Consider the following 17079-nt stretch of genomic DNA (forward strand, 5'->3'; position numbering starts at 1 on the left):
TGGCAAAGAAATGAACTTTTTCTCCAGAATACAAAGCGTTGTGTTTGGGGAAAACCCAACACATCACTGATTACTATTTATTCTCAAGCATAGTGGTGGATGCATCACGTTATGGGTATGCTTGTCATCGGCAAGGACTAGTTTTGGCGGGAGGGAGAAACGTAATACAGCTAAGGACACGCAAAATCCTGGAGGAAAACCTGGATCAGTGTTCTTTCCAACAGACACTGGGAGATTCACCTGTGTGGCTCAGTTGGTAGAGCATGGCACTTGCAACGCCAGGGTTGTGGGTTTGATCCCCACCTGGGACCAGTACAGGGAAAAATGAAAATATATCCAATCACTACTGTAAGTTGCTCTGGATAAGTGTCTGCTAAATCAAAGGAAAATTAAAATCAGGACAATAACTTGAAACACATCAGTTGCTTACCAAGACTTGATTGAATGTTCCTGAGTGGCCTAGTTACAGTTTTGGCTTGAAAATGGCTTTCTAGCAATGGTCAACTTCAGAGCTTGAATAATAAACAAAATAAATAAATAAAAGGCAAATATTGTACAATCCAGGTGGGGCAGTATTTTGTGTAGATCGTTGACCAAAATGTACAATTAAATCCACCCCCCCACACACATTTTGTAGTGTTACAGTCAAGGGTGTGATTACTTTCTGAAGGCATTGGATACAGCTTTAGAACATGACATTAACATAGGCTCTCTGACAACCAACGTTTTACTGAAGGTTACTTAAATAAACTGTTGAGTCTACTGGTAGTTCCCTTAGGTGTAGGCAGGTTTAACCTGTTAAGTGTTTATCCAGGGAACTATGGGAAGAGGTGTAACAACCGAAGCAACGTCATCTCACCGGGTGAAAGGTGAAACACATTGATTATTTCAGTAATGAAAACAAGCAGGAGAGAATTGACACAAGTAATTACAACTTAGTCATTGCGGTGTCCCAAATGGTACCCTATTCCTTTTTTAGTGCACTACTGCCCTAGGGTCCCGGTCTAAAGTAGTGCACTATATAGGGTACCGTTTGGGACACAGACAATGACATGCCATAAAGTTGTCAGGAACCAAAGCACGAAGTCACACTGTACGTGTTGTTTCAGTTTCCATTTATTTTCATAACCTGCAGCCTACTACATGTATTAGTAGAATATGTCCTGTTATTCTTAAACAAATGTAAAAAAAGTAAAAAAGACTAAACCAAACAAATTCAACTTAAAGGGTTTGTGGAATGTCATCTTGGCTTTAAATGAGTACACGTTTTCCTTCCCAGTCGGAAGCAGAAGTAGTGACTTCGGTTCCATTTGGTGTGAAATCATAAATGCTCTTATTATCTGGAGGTTTTTTTGCTCTCAGCATGACTAAAGAATTGTTTTCTATGAGTATAGTACCTTACAAATATGTACATATAACTAAACGCATTTTAAAAAAAGTTTTAGAATTTGAGATGCTGTCACTCCTGAGAAGACCAAAACATTGAGATTTCATTTTCCAGGTCTCAATTTCATAATATTTTACGAGGGCGTCATTGAGACCCTTTTCTGAGAGCCATTGTAGTTCAGTTCCAGTTTTTGAAGAACTGCTTGAAGATGATTGTCTCCCTCCCTTGTGGTAGTATCTCCACCTGTAAGAGAGAACAGAGATTTGACTACCCAGGCATGACTGTATCTACTGCGTCATACACATAAAACGCGCAAAATTATACTGTTTTCAGGTATAATATAATCATGATGCTATCATTTGCTGACGTTATGTTGCTGTATGGACTTAATGGCTGGACAATGAGGAAATAATGTCTGGGTTTTTGCCATTTGTAAGATCCTGCTTGACTCACTTGCGTTTTCATCCTGGGGTAGTTCATCTGTTGGATGAAGTGATCTGCCATTTTCAGGGCCTCCCTCTTCTCCTCTGCATTTGCTCCCATACCTGTCAATCAGTGGGATAATGGCCTCACCATGTTTTACCTCAGTCTAACCCATAGAGGTCTCAGTAAGGCCTCGAAACGATAATGTATATTCACTTTATTCAATACAAACCCTGATTAAATTAGTATTTCATTAGACATTGGATATCTCAGACATTCTAGGGATACATTTCACAGAGCAGAAATGTTAGTCGAGGTTCACGTGCTTTCCTCACCTTTCCAAACAAAGATCTTTCCGTTGGCCCCGTTATCCAAAATAAAGCAGTCGTCGCGCACCAGAAGGTCCTTGGCAAATGGGCTCTTTTCCGAGACATTGGTCAGTTTCATCTGACCTGTCGCATCGGACACCTGTGGAAGACAGCAACACAGGCCATAACTTTTAGTTCCTTTGTGAACTAGTTTGCCCCCAAAAAATATAGTTTATCTTGGAAAAAAAGATCTCCAAAGTATAGCTGTGCAGTCTAGAATCCAAAATATCTCAAATTCTGTTATTGAGGTGAACAATCCAACAGTAATTATGTGATGCAATAGAACAGTTCTGGAGAGAACTGTTTACCAACGGAATTGTAATGTCCAGCTACCTTGTAGAGGGAGGCGGAGTTGGAGATGTCTGCGCGACTGTCCTCCTCTGGAGTGCTCTCTGCCAGCTCTCGCATTGGTCCCAGCACCTGTCAATCACAGGGCAGAGTGAAACATGGATTGTGGTGAGGTTTCTATCAGTGGAGGCTGCTGAGGGGAGGATGGCTCAACATTATTGGCTGGAATAGAGTGGTAAACAAATTCAAACCATGTTTTTGATACCATTCACTCCATTCCAGCCGTTCTCCCCTCTGCAGGCTCCACTGGTTTGTATATATTTTAAAAGTTAGATCTTCATTAATCCTATCAGCAACCTCCGATCACAAAACATGACTATCGACTCATTACCTTCCTATACTCGATTTCAAAGTCTCTAAATATGCTTAGATATTACAGGATTGACAGGTCTCAAGGTCACAGGAGGTTGTTGGCACCTCAATTGAGGAGTCTCATGGCAATGGATGGCGCAGAATGGTATCAAATAGATCACACACACTGTAGCTTGCATGCGTTTGCCATTCCATTCGCTTCTTTCCGCCAATTATTATGTGCTGTCCTCCCCTCAGAAGCCTCCTGTGCATTAGGTCTGACTGTTTTCATTTGCTTAGCTTAAAGGACTAAGCCGGCGATTGTACCTTGAGCATCTCCGGCGTCTCCTCCCCCTCATTGACGTCAGTGATGCGTGCTTTGCCATGTCTCTCAGTGTCACGGATCAGGCTAGCGATCTCACGCGACTTCTGCTTCTCAAACATGTTGGCCTGCGAGCCGATCCAGGAAAATATGGTCTAAAGACATAAGACGTTTTTTTATTGTCTCATCTGAAGTGAATAATATACAGTGCATTCAGAAAGTATTCAGACCCCTTGACTTACCACATTAACTAACAGCCTTATTCTAAAATGTATTAAACACATGTTTTTTCCCTCATCAAGCTACACTAAATACCCCATAATGACAAAGAGAACAGGTTTAGAACATTTTATAAATTAAAACAGAAACACCTTATTTACATAATTATTCAGACCCTTTACGATGAGACTCGAAATTGAGCTCAGCTGCATCCTGTTTCCATTGATAATCCTTGATGTTTTTACAACTTGATTGGAGTCTACCTGTGGTAAATTCAATCGATTGGACAGGATTTAGAAAGGCACACACCTGTCTATATAAGGTCCCCCGGTTGACAGTGTATGTCAGAGCAAAAACCAAGCCATGAGGTGGAAGGAATTGTCCGTAGAGCGTCGATTCAGGATTGTGTCGAGGTACAGATCTGGGGAACGGTACCAAAAGAATTCTGCAGCATTGAAGGTCCAAGAACACAGTGGATTCCATTCTTAAATGGAATTAGTTTGGAACCACCAAGACACCTCCTAGAGCTGGCCGCCTGGCCAAATTGAGCAATCGGGGGGGGAAAGGGCCTTGTCTAATGAAATACTAACTTAAAATCAGGGTTTGTATGGAATACAGTGAATATACATTATGGTGTCGAGACTTTACTGAGACCTCTATGGGTCAGACTGAGGTAAGACATGGAGACCATTATCCCCCTGAAAATGGCAGATCACTTCATCCAACAGATGAACTACCCCAGGCTGAAAACACAGGTGAGTCAAGCAGGATCTCACAAATGGCAAAAACCCAGATATTATTTCCTCATTGTCCAGCCATTAAGTCCACCCAGCAACATAACGTCAGCAACTGATAGCATCATGATTATATTATACCTGAAAACAGTATAATTTGCACGAGAGATCCTCTGTATAGATGGGAGAACCTTCCAGAAGGACAACCATCTCTGCAGCACTCCACCAATCAGGCCTTTATGATAGAGTGGCCAGACTGAAGCCACTCAGTAAGACACATGACAGCCCACTTGGAATTGACCAAAAAGCACCTAAAGGACTTTCAGACCATGAGAAACAAGATTCTCTAGTCTGATGAAAGCAAGATTGAACTCGTTGGCCTGAATGCCAAGCGTCATGTCTGGAGGAAACCTGGCACCATCCCTACAGTGAAGTATTGTGGTAGCAGAATCATGCTGTGGGGATGTTTTTCAGCAGGAGGGACTGGGAGACGAGTCAGGATCGATGGAAAGATGAACAGAGCAAAGTATAGAGATCCTTGATGAAAACTTGCTCCAGAGTGCTCCGGACCTCAGACTGGGATGACGGTTCACCTTCCAACAGGACAACAACCCACAGCCAAGGCATTGCAGGAGTGGCTTTGGGAAAAGTCTCTAAATGGCCGAGTGGCCCAGTCAGATTCCGGAATTGAACATCTCTGGAGACCCCTGAAAATAGCTCTGCAACAATGCTCCCCATCCAACCTGACAGCTTGAGAGGCTCTGCAGAGAAAAATGGGAGAAACTCCCCAAATACAGGTGTGCCAAGCATGTAGTGTCATACCCAAGACACGTAATCGCTGCCAAAAGTCCTTCAACACAGTAGAGTAAAGATGTCTGAATACTTATGTAAATGTAATTGTTTAAAAAAAATATATACATATGCAAACAATTTCTAAACTGTTTTTGCTTTGTAATTATGGGATATTGTGTTGAGGGGATATTGAGGGGCGAAAAAAAACATTTAAATCCATTTTAGATTAAGGCTGTTACAAAATGTGGGAAAAGTCAAGGTCTGAATACTTTCCAAATGCACAGTACGATTTAGTAGGCCTACTTTACTGATCACTAATTAAGGAATGTGCCATTCAAGGCAATGTAATATAGTTCTCCAAGCCCTCACTGCTAAGAGCCTCCCGCAGGGAATTAGTAACACGCACTCTCACCTCCCTCCCCCCCGCTCACCTCTCCCAGGTCCAGGATGAAACAGTCTCCCTTGTTGAAGTTCTCCCAGCTCAGCTCCACCTCCTTGGCACGGATGTTCTTCTTCCCTTTGATCTGGTACAGCCTGTGAACGGGCCCTGACCCGCCCTGGGGCCGCCTGAAGCCAGACTCCACACCACCCTCCTACACGTGTGATTGAGGGAGAGAGTGAATAAAAGGAAAAATACAAAGTTAGCGACTGATCCGTGTAAAGGAAAGAATGAATGGGGCCATGTATCGTGAGATTTTGAGTGAAAACCTCCTTCCATCAGCAAGGGCATTGAAGATAAAACGTGGCTGGGTCTTTCAGCATGACAATGATCCAAACACACCGCCCGGGCAACGAAGGAGTGGCTTCGTAAGAAGCATTTCAAGGTCCTGGAGTGGCCTAGCCAGTCTCCTAATCTCAACCCCATAAAAAAATCTTTGGAGGGAGTTGAAAGTCTGTGTTGCCCAGCAACAGCCCCAAAACATCACTGCTCTAGAGGAGATCTGCATGGAGGAATGGGCCAAAATACCAGCAAGTGTGTGAAAACCTTGTGAAGACTTACAGAAAAGGTTTGACCTCTGTCATTGCCAACAAAGGGTATATAGCAAAGTATTGAGAAACTTTTGTTATTGACCAAATACTTATTTTCCACCATAATTTGCAAATAAATTCATTAAAAATCCTACAATGTGATTTTCTGCATTTTCTTCTCTCATTTTGTCTGTCATAGTTGAAGTGTACCTATGACAAATTACAGGCCTCTCATCTTTTTAAGTGGGGGAACTTGCACAATTGGTGGCTGACTAAATACTTTTTTGCCCCACTGTATGTGGAATGATATGACAAATCAGAAGCATGTGATGAGGTCATGAAAAGTAGTGCTTTTAAAGTCATTTCATCAATCATGGATTTGAAAAATAAAATAAAAATACATTAGCTATCCGTAGAGGACTCAATCCTAATACTTTAGATACACATCCATGACTCAGTGGGCCCAAATCTAATGTGGGAAACCAATAGATTACAGGAAATCACACATTGATGTCCAAGAGAAACAAAAGTTTGCGCACAAATTCCCATGCAAGTACATTTCTTAAACAGATGGGCCCTGTGTTGTCAGTAAGTATGAACCAAGGATATTCTCCTGCTCACCTTGTAGCTGACCCCCCTGGGGAAGAGGTTCATGAACGCCGGAGACTCGTAGCCCTGGACCTGCCGGTGCTGGATGGGGTCACCACCCAGGAAGCTGTCCAGCTGGGTGGCCAGCATAGCACACGCCACCTGCTCATCGCGAGATGACTTCTCACCTGGAGAGAAAGGAAGAGAGGGGAGGGGTGAGTTGTGTGAGTCTGAGGTGTGGTGACGGACACATAGCGGGGAGTAGGGGTGTGGTGACGGACACATAGCGGGGAGTAGGGGTGTGGTGACGGACACATAGCGGGGAGTAGGGGTGTGGTGACGGACACATAGCGGGGAGTAGGGGTGTGGTGACGGACACATAACGGGGAGTAGGGGTGTGGTGACGGACACATAGCGGGGAGTAGGGGTGTGGTGACGGACACATAGCGGGGAGTAGGGGTGTGGTGACGGACACATAGCGGGGAGTAGGGGTGTGGTGACGGACACATAGCGGGGAGTAGGGGTGTGGTGACGGACACATAGCGGGGAGTAGGGGTGTGGTGACGGACACATAGCGGGGAGTAGGGGTGTGGTGACGGACACATAGCGGGGAGTAGGGGGGTGGTGACGGACACATAGCGGCGGGAGAATGAAAGCAGGAGCAGCGATTTGTGGAAGGGAGAAATGGGAGAGTTAGAGTCAGGAGGTAAAGGGAGCGAGAAAGATGGAGGAAGCCTACCTACATAAGAATTGAAAAAGGAGGACAGAAAAGGAGAAAGGTACATACCGAATGAGTGAGCTACAGTTAAATAAATATATACTATGTAACTGTATTCTGTATCATAATGTGATCTTGCAGACATTCAGCTTCGATCTAACTTTATTAAGCGAGCAGCCTAGAGCAGAGCATGTGGGTTAGTAGAGAATCCCGCCCATGCACAGAAACGTTGGGACCTTTATTATTGTGGTCCACTTTTCTGGACCTGGGGGCTAAAGGCCATATAGGGGTCGGGCCGGGCTCATGTGAAAGGTGGGTGTAGGGGTCACAGAGAACAGGGAGAGGGGGGCTTTTAGAGAGGAGCACTGACAATCAGCTTAGTGCATTTTTTTTATGAACACACACACACAAACCCAGCCCTTCTTCCTTAAGGAGCTCTTCTTTAATTCCCCCCCCCATCCTTCTTCTGTCATCATCCTTCCATTTGTCAGTCTTAGTCTCCTCCCTCACATAAGTCGTTTAATATGGCGTGGAAACAGTGGGTTGGCTAGTACATTACATGACCAAAAGTATGTGGACACCTGCTCGTCGGACATCTCATTCCAAAATCATGGGCATTGATGTAGATTGCATGGCTGTGTGCTCGATTTTACACATGTCAGCGACGGGTGTGGCTGAAATAACCAAATCCACTTATTTGAAGGGGTGTCCACATACTTTTGGCAAGTAGTGTCGTTTGGATTTACAGAGCAATACTGGATACAAGCTTACACTCTTAGCAAATTATTTTCTAACTAGAACCTAAAAGGGTGAGGAGAATTTTGAGATCCATGCATCCTCCGAAACACAACCCTGCCAAGCTGCACTGCTTCTTGACACACTACTCGCTTAACCCGAAAGCCAGCCGCACCAATTTGTTGGGAGTAAACACTGTACAACTTGCGACCAAAGCGAGCGTGCATGCACCCGCCCCACCACAAGGAGTCGCTAGAGCGTGATGGGATAAGGACATCCCGCCTGGCCAAACCCTCCCCTAACGATGCTGGGCCAATTATGCCCCGCCTCATGGGTGTCCCAGTTGCAGCCGCCTGAGACGCAGCCTAGGTTTGAACTTGGGTCTGTAGTGATGAAGTGCCTTACACCGCTGCACCAATCAGGACCCAATAAGGATTTTACCTGGAACCAAAAAAGGGTTCTCCTATGGGGACAGCCGAAGAACTCTTGAAACCTTTTTCTAAGAGTGTAGGAAACACCATCCATAAATGATAATAAAATACTCTTATCCCAAGAGACAGACAGTTTCATTCCACTCATGTACACACTTACTAATGTACACAGATATCCCCGTCCTCCCCATCCCCCATGATGACCACAACTCACCCATTTAATAACAGATCGAGGAGTAGCACACTCAAAGGCTCCTATAGCGGTTTCTAATGAAGTTCTAGCAAATATCAGTATGGATCAAAACATTGTTTTGCACTTCCATAAAGGTGGAGCATTCTATTACAAAGTTATACAGCTTTTTATACCTTAGTGGGGCACAAAGTTTATCATGGCCACGTGAGTCTCTATCAGAGAAGGAGTGCTGATCTAAGATCAGTCTTGCCTTTTAGATCATAATGAATAAGACAGAGGAACTTGATCCTAAATCAGTACTCCTACTCTGTCAATACAGACCCTGGTCAAGTAAAACTCTTGACCCTACTTATTTGACACACAACATGCATCCATTTTCCTACATCTCACCTATCCACATGTGTAGGTCGGCCCCCTGGTCCCCCCTGTGCTCCAACACCAGGTAGGAGTCGCCGTTGAAGAAGGCTCCAACCTCAGCTTGCTTCAGCAGCACCGCCTTCATCTTCTCCACCCGCCACACCTTCAGCCCCGGCTCCTGCGTCTCTGGCCCAAACTGTCCGGGTGCTGCCATGTTGGGGAACATTCTGTACAGGGAGAAGGAGAGGAGAGAGTGGGTCAGTGGAGGATGGATGTAGGAGTATGGGGAGGGGACTGCCTGGATAGGGAGCATTCTGCACTGGGTAGAGGGAGAGCGGGTCAGGGGAGGATAAACAAATGGTAGATTGGGGAGGGAAGAGTTGGAAGAGCGAGGGTGTAAGTCAAATCAAATGTTATTGGTCACATACATGGTTAGCAGATGTTATTGCGAGTAGCGAAATGCTTATGCTTCTAGAGCTGACAGTGCAGCAGTAACGAACAATTCCAGAACAAAACCTAACACACACAATATATAAGTCTAAAATATATGGATGAGCAGTGAAAGCGGCTAAGATGCAATAGATAGTAAAGAAGTAGAGTGTTTTATTGTTTGGGGTGGGGAAGGGGGGTGTATATCTTTGCTATGAAATGAGTGAGACAAATAGACATGGGGAGTTGTTGCCGCTAGAGGTGGCAGAAAGTTGCTTATACTTGTCGTGGCAAGAATACTTATTTCCATATTGGAGTCCATACAAAACACAGAAAGCGGCAGTGAAGGATAGGTGAGAACTCATAATCATGTCATGACATGAATAACTATTTCTGCAGAAACTCAGAAACAGGAAATAAAAAAAAGGTAGAAATGAATAGGAGAAGACCCCAAATGAGGGGTCAAGTTATTTTTATTTCAGCTTTATTTAACCAGGTAGGCTAGTTGACAAAAAGTTCTCATTTACAACTGCGACCTGGCCAAGATAAAGCAAAGCAGTGCGACCAACACAGAGTTAAACATGGACTAAACAAGCGTACGGTCAATAACACAATAGAAAGTCTATATACAGTGTGCATAAGGGTAGATGGGGCTACATCATTGTTGTGTAATACAATACCATAGCAGGCATACCAACCCATAATGCACTAGTCATTCATTGTACAAAAGAGGGTGTGTCTATAGAGCAGGTCTTATCACGTCTCACATGTCGACACTGAAAACTAAGTTCTCTCTCCCTCTCCATGTTTAAGCATTCCTGATGTTACTCAGACAAAAACAAATCACTTATGATTCCTCCGATCACCTCTGTCAATGTTACTTCCCTGTAACAATCGGATTCAATAAATTAGTCATATTCAAAGATAAATCAATGTTGAAACATTTGATAAACTCAAGTCACCAAGCCTTAAACACTGATTTTGTCTATACTGAAGGTGCACAGTGTCCCTTGCCAGGCATTTGTTTTTCTATGAAACAGAAGGCAGGTGGAATCATTTGACAGGAAGTATTGATGTTGTCCATTAGAAATTATTCCCCCTGAATCACAGCACCATGTTGATTGTTTCTATGGTCTATCCACATTCAATGGGATATCCTGTCACATTATTAACCAAACAAACAACTGTAAGGTGTAGATGGGTCAATAAGCATGCAGGTTCTGCCTACTATGTGGTGTATTACACTTGTAGTAAGTGCACTGTTAGACACTTGAAATGGAGTAGGCTATGGAAAACAGAACAAATATAAAAACACAAAAGCCTTTAAGGGGGATCACAATGAAATAAAAGGTTTGAGATCCACCTGTACTGTATACACACACACACGGCATGCAGACTGACATTTTAGTGTCCTATAAACTATTTAGAACAAACAAAACTACAACATTTGGAGTTAGCTGGCCAAAAGGTTTCCGGAATGAACTATGTGACACTCACCAAAGGGAACACCCAACTCTCACAGAACATGTGGTGCTGCACTATAATTACACTGTAGGCTAACCCTAACACTAGGCTAACCCTAACACTAGGCTAACCCTATAACACTAGGTAACCAGCATGCAAAATGGGAGCCAGACTGGCAAAGACTTGTCATCGGTGGCAGGTAGCCTAGTGGTTAAGATTGTTGGGTTAGTAACGGAAAGGAGGCTGATTCAAATCACAGAGCCGACTGTTGATATCAAAAGGCACTTCACCCTAATTGCTCCCGTTAGTCGCTCTGGATTAGAAAGTCTGCTAAATGATGTAAATGTATGTACTTCTAACAGCATAAAGGGAAATGGCCTGGGTATTGGGTAACCGTGAAAGAAGCCTGTCTGAAATGGAAACGTTCTGTAAAATGTTCCCCCCAAAGAAATGAAAATGCTCTCAATTCATTTCAGTTTTGCACTCACAGGGGCCAGTGAAAAACCCAGTACTGATAAAGTTTGATTGGCACAACGACATATTGTATTGAGGCAAGATGATGGCTACGGGGAGTAGCTTCAGACAATAAAACTTAAATCTGCTGCTTTTTTAGATAAAGCTTCACCCCCATTAACAGAGATTGTGGCCGTTTGATCAGCTTCTATGGAAACTGCTAATCTGACTCACACTCTCCCTCCAAACACTCACCTAGAGCTTAAAACGCCACTGTGTCTAACAATGGTTCTTACTGAGAACGATAGAGGTGCCAACAAGCTGAAGTCCTCCTCCCTATCCTCAATCTTTAGATGAAATGTATCCGGTTGAGCAATTTCTTTATAGTAATCTTTCACAATTGCATATTTCATCACAAGGCATTAAAATGCATGGTTACCAGGTTCAGAAATGCTTACTTAAAAAGGAGACATTTCACTTGTGGCCACAGTTTCTCCTAGCCACCATGCTTCTACATCTGCATTGTCTGCTCGCTGGAGTTTCAGGCTCAGTTTCTGTATAAGCACTTGTGACAACTGCTGATGTAAAAAAGGTTTTATAAATACATTTGATCGATTGTATTTCAGTGTTGGTGAGCCACAGTGGTGTAAAGTACTTTAAATTATTTTTTACTAAAGTACTACTTCAGTAATTGTTGGGGGTATATGTACTTTACCACTACATTCCTGAAGAAAATGTACTTTTTACTCCAAGCGTTTTTCCTGACACCCAAAAGTACTTGTTACATTTTGAATGTTTAGTAGGACAGGAAAAGTCCAATTCAAGCACTTATCAAGATAACCAAATCATGGTCATCCCTACTGCCTCTGATCTGGCAGACTCACTAAGCACATGTTTTGTTTGTAAATTATGTCTGGGTGTTGGAGTGTCCCTGGCTATCAGGAAATTAAAATAGAATTGTGCCATTTGATACATAAGTATATTTCCACAATTGCATTTACTTTTGATACTGAAGTGTTGTATATTTAAAACCAAATACTTTTACTTGAATAATTCGTTACTTTCTCAGGTATTTCCCCACCTACAGGTAGTCACATCACAGGATACCATAAGCACAACCTCTTTCCCTATACTACTATAGCGGAGTCAATCACACTAAAACTTTAACATATTCACCTAACCCAAATAAAATGTCTCTACATCACAGGTAGGGATGTAGGTATACGGAAGTTCATGCACGTAGCAACAACCCAGTGAAAATAGAGCCTATCAGCAAGGCCATGCCCTCGTAAAAAAACAGAAGCGCCCTAATTCCAATTAGCAAAACAGATCAAATTTATTGGCCAGCTCCAAGTAATCAATAAACAGAACAAAAACAAGCTGGTAAAAGTAACCAGTCAGAGAAAGATTGATAGATACAAAGATAGAAAAAGTAAATATTTGAACACACATGCTAGCCTATGTAGGACACATAGCCAATGGGACACCAACCACTGCACATAGGGCTGCAGGTGTCCGGCGGTGGGGTTTAGGGTTACTACGCTTAGACAGCGTGGTGAAGAGGAGGTTAAGACGAGAGAAACTTAACTGCATGATCCCCTCGGCTAGCTCCGGCACCGCACTTGACTCCAGCTCCATTCTGCCTGATGGCTGCTCGAGTGTTTGTGACTGTAAGTGGACAGAGGAGGCCTGGGCGAGGCAGAGTGTATCGTTGCTCCTCAACTGGCCTGGTTAGATTATATGAGGAAGGCAACGTGAGCCCGGAGAGTGATCTGAGCAGCCTTGGCAAGGGCGCCCTATGGGGGAAGAGTCGGGTTCCTGACAAACGCTAAACACCACGGTGACAATGATGACTGCTGGGCTGGCTCCCCCATCTTCAATGCCTAACCACTTTCCATGGGCCAGAGCAGAGTAATCAGAGAGGGGAAAAGAAGATGCGTCTTGACACTGACAGATGTCTAACTGGTGCGACAGGCAATTTGTACACAGTCCCTAACAAATGAGCACCCTCCTTTCCTCATCTCATGTCTCTCATGAGCATTGATTGGACAGGACAGGACAGTACAATTGGGGTGCATATACACAAGTCCAATTATGATATTTTTTTCCACTAATTGGTCTTTTGACCAATCACATCAGATCTTTTCACATCAGCTCTTTTTCAGAGCTGATCTGATTGGTCAAAGACCAATTAGTGTAAACACATCCTTAGTCTCCATTGCATCTCCCAACCAGATCAGTGATAAACAAAAATAAACAAGGTTACGAGCAAAGGAGACCATGTAAGATAAATGGGATGTAACCCTAGAGACAGGAACCTCCCAGCTAGCACATTTGGTTCCTTGGAAGTTGTGGGAACGTACATTTTTGGTTTCACATTATTTCTGGAAACAAAGCCATATGCTTCCTGACCAGTAAAACTGGACATTTTTTAAAGGTTCTGGGAATGGAAGTGAACATTTAGTTTCTTCTGGGAACATACATTTTTAGGTTGCAGGGAGGTTCTGAGAACATTTTGCTATGGTTTCTTAAAGTTTTCCTGTGAGGTGTTATTAACGCTCTGAGAAGGTAATTAAATAAAGTTTTTAGAATGTTTCACTATGACTTTTAATAACACTGCTAGCTTAGTTGAACTGTTTTGAACTCCAAGCACTTGTAAGACACACAGAAATGCATTCGCTTAGGCATTAATCATGCAAACACAATTCATTTTTATTTTGGAATGGCATCAGTAGGATTCAAACCTATGGTCTTCTGTTCTCTATCCATGGAATCAATCCATTGCACCACCAGGATAGAGCTAGCATGCCAGTTTTTTTAAACTCATGCAAGCTGTTCATTTTAGTCTATTCTAACAGGCCTCGTTGCAAAGAAAAAACACTCATTGAGATCAGGTGTGAACACACTTAACAAGATAGAGGATAGAAATAGTTTTGTTGATGCCGAGAACAGAATGTGTATGTTTTTAAATAACATCCGTAGAACCTTCTTTGAACAATACTAATGCTTTCTTGTGTTTTTTCTGGAAAGTTTTCTTAACGATATGAGAAACTGTAGGAAACGTTATACTGAAGTACTGAAATTCTCACTTAAGAAAGATATGGTTCTGAGAACATTATGTGCTAGCTGCTTTTAGAACTTTATGAGCTATCTGGGTATCCTGTACCATTCCCAGAATATTGTGGGTAGTTTGTATGCAAAATAACCATAGGAACAACCACGCCCTCACCAATATGGTTCTCAGAACATTATGTGTCTGCTGGGCTAGGCCTTTGGCCCTGGGCAGCAGAGGGCATTTGGCTTCAGGTTAAAGAGAGAGACAGGGTCAGAGATAGGGTGCTGGGGTCACTGAGCCAATCAGATCATTCATGCATTCTTAATCAGAGGGAGTGACAATACACAGACAGACATAGGGAGATATGAGTGTAATGATGATTTTTTTGCCTTTATTTAACTAGGCAAGTGGGTTAAGAATAAATTATTATTTATAATGACAGCAATCGGGGAACAGTGGGTTAACTGCCTTGTTCAGGGGCAGAACAACAGATTTTTATCTTGTTAACTTAGAGGTTCGATCCAGCAACCTCCAACACTAACCATTAAGCTACCTGCCGCCCCTGTAGTGTAGTGACTGTAGTGACGCCTCTTGCACTGAGATGCAGTGCCTAAGACCGCTGCACCACTCGGGAGCCCAATTTGCCAAATGACAATGTGTGTGTGTGTGTGTGTGTGTGTGTGTGTGTGTGTGTGTATATATGTGAGTCTGCGTGCCAGTGGAGGCTGCTGAGGAGAAAAACGGCTAATAATAATGTCCGGAACAGAGCAAATGGAATGGAATCAAACACCTGGAAACCGTGTGTTTGATGTAGTTGATACCATTCCACCAATTCCGCTCCAGTCATTACCACGAGCCCATCCTCCCCAATTAAGGTGCCACCAACCTCCTGTGGTGTGTGCAAGTTGTGTGTGTGTGAGGTAGATAGCGAGGGATGATATTCAAGGGAGAAATAATCACATTGAGATAACAAGTAATAAAGGAATACGTGCAGAGCAGAGTCCATAAACAATCTGTAAAACAGAGAGAGAGAGAGAGAGAAACAGAGAGGAGAATGAAGAGATGGCTAACAATATGATTGATAGAGATATCGAGAGAGGATGGAGGGTGTTAAAGTCAGGGGTGGAAAAGGGAGGTAAGTGAAGTGTAACTAGTTTCAGTGTTCCCTCAGATTCCTCAGCTAATTTGAAGAAAGAACGCAAGATGGATGCATCCTGTTTCAGGACAAGTTGGGGAGAAAAGAAAAAGACAAAAGACAAGTGAAATGTGAAGAAAAAAGTTATTTCGTAGATCTTACCTTGTAACTTTAGTTGAGGAGGTAGTGGATTAGGACACGTCTGTGGAGAGAGAGAGAGAGAGGAAATGTAGTCATGCAAAGGGAACGTCTACACACACACACACACACACACACACAAACAATCTCAACCACACATTCTTCCTGTCTCTGTCTCAAACAGTCATAGCCCAGCCCCCTGGTTTACAGAAAAAAATAAACTGCAGAAAAAGTAATGAGAGAGAGAGAGAGAAAAGCTAAGGAAGCAGAAAGTGAGAGAAGGGCTGAAAAGAGTAAGAACAGGGTGTGAGAGTGTGGCATTAGTGAGACAAAATTAGCAGAATAGAATAAGAAAGAGTTGTGAATGACTTTGTGGCATGAGAATTTGTTTATCTTATTGATTCAGCCACTATTCCTTCACCATAGCAACATAACTAAACTAACTAGTATTCATATGGCCTCTCCCATAGACACACCTTGTATGGGGAACACTTACCTGACTGAGTGCCCAATATATAGTGATATGACCTCCTACACAGTGACACACTGCACAATCACCAGCCAGGACATTCTTATGTGGTTCTACAGGGACCTAATTACACTTTGACCCTTGGGGATTCCTTAATGATGATAGTGGGCTGGGCTGACATTACTATTTCTTAACACTTACATTTTTTACTTATGTGGGGCACTGATTTTTAGGAGTGGTGTCCAGCAAACTCCATAACTTGAACCTTGTTCCACATAGTACGTTTTTTTGTAAGGTCAGTCCAGACAATGGTGTCTGCTATTTCAGTATTCAATATTTCAGACTGTTATATTGATATGTATTGATTTAATCAAGGCAACCTAAACTGGCACATTTTGAGGCCCGTCTACATCCTCAGTATTTCCCTGGAACATCCCATTTTGATTACGAAATACACCAACCAAGATGGAAAAAGAGAAGTCCACATTCTAAATAGACTCAAGTGTGTGATTCAGTGTACTATATCAGGTGACTGGAAAATAGTCATCTTTGGAATTCAATCAGTATTAGGCTCCAGTTCCATTTCAGCCCCTACACTGTGTTCACAGATCTCAAATAACCAATGGTCCCACCAAGCCGTCTCATAGGCTTAATGGAGTGTCTACCATGTTCCTTTCACCTATTCATATTTTCCAGATCTTTTGACACGGAACATTTAGGGGCTAGGGTTAGCGGATAATGTTTGAAATGGAACTAGGCCCTAACATCTGTAGCCATGGCGACAGCTGGCTCTATGTCACTAAACCACAAACCAAGGAGAAGATGTGTAAGGAAATGAAGCAAGCTCTCCTGTCATGCAGGGTTGTTAACTAGGAGATGACTTGTATAGCAGTAGCTATGATATCTATAGTGATGTGCCCTGAAAAAGAAACCAATAGCCCCTTATAGTGGTTTTATTGTATAGTCATATGGGGCCTATTGATCAAAACCTCAGATCCAGAATGCGTTCACCCTAACCCCAAATTCTAGGTTTACCCAGTAGAAGGTAAGATCTATGGAAT

General features: G+C 43.0%; 1 protein-coding gene across 1 annotated transcript; it reads right to left on the reverse strand.

Moving 5' to 3' along the window:
- Positions 1-1094: 1094 nt before the first annotated feature.
- On the reverse strand, positions 1095-15727 carry LOC139379468 (macrophage-capping protein-like). The gene is made up of 9 exons (XM_071122281.1): positions 15574-15727; positions 8909-9102; positions 6475-6629; positions 5316-5477; positions 3145-3294; positions 2512-2598; positions 2146-2278; positions 1841-1932; positions 1095-1630 (listed from the first exon to the last, which is right to left on the reverse strand). The coding sequence occupies exons 2-9, from the start codon at positions 9099-9101 to the stop codon at positions 1565-1567; spliced, it is 1038 nt and encodes a 345-aa protein (XP_070978382.1). The 5' UTR covers position 9102; positions 15574-15727; the 3' UTR covers positions 1095-1564.
- Between the last annotated feature and the right edge of the window lie 1352 nt (positions 15728-17079).

Source organism: Oncorhynchus clarkii, chromosome 21 (genome assembly GCF_045791955.1).
Source record: "Oncorhynchus clarkii lewisi isolate Uvic-CL-2024 chromosome 21, UVic_Ocla_1.0, whole genome shotgun sequence".
Lineage (NCBI taxonomy): Eukaryota > Metazoa > Chordata > Actinopteri > Salmoniformes > Salmonidae > Oncorhynchus > Oncorhynchus clarkii.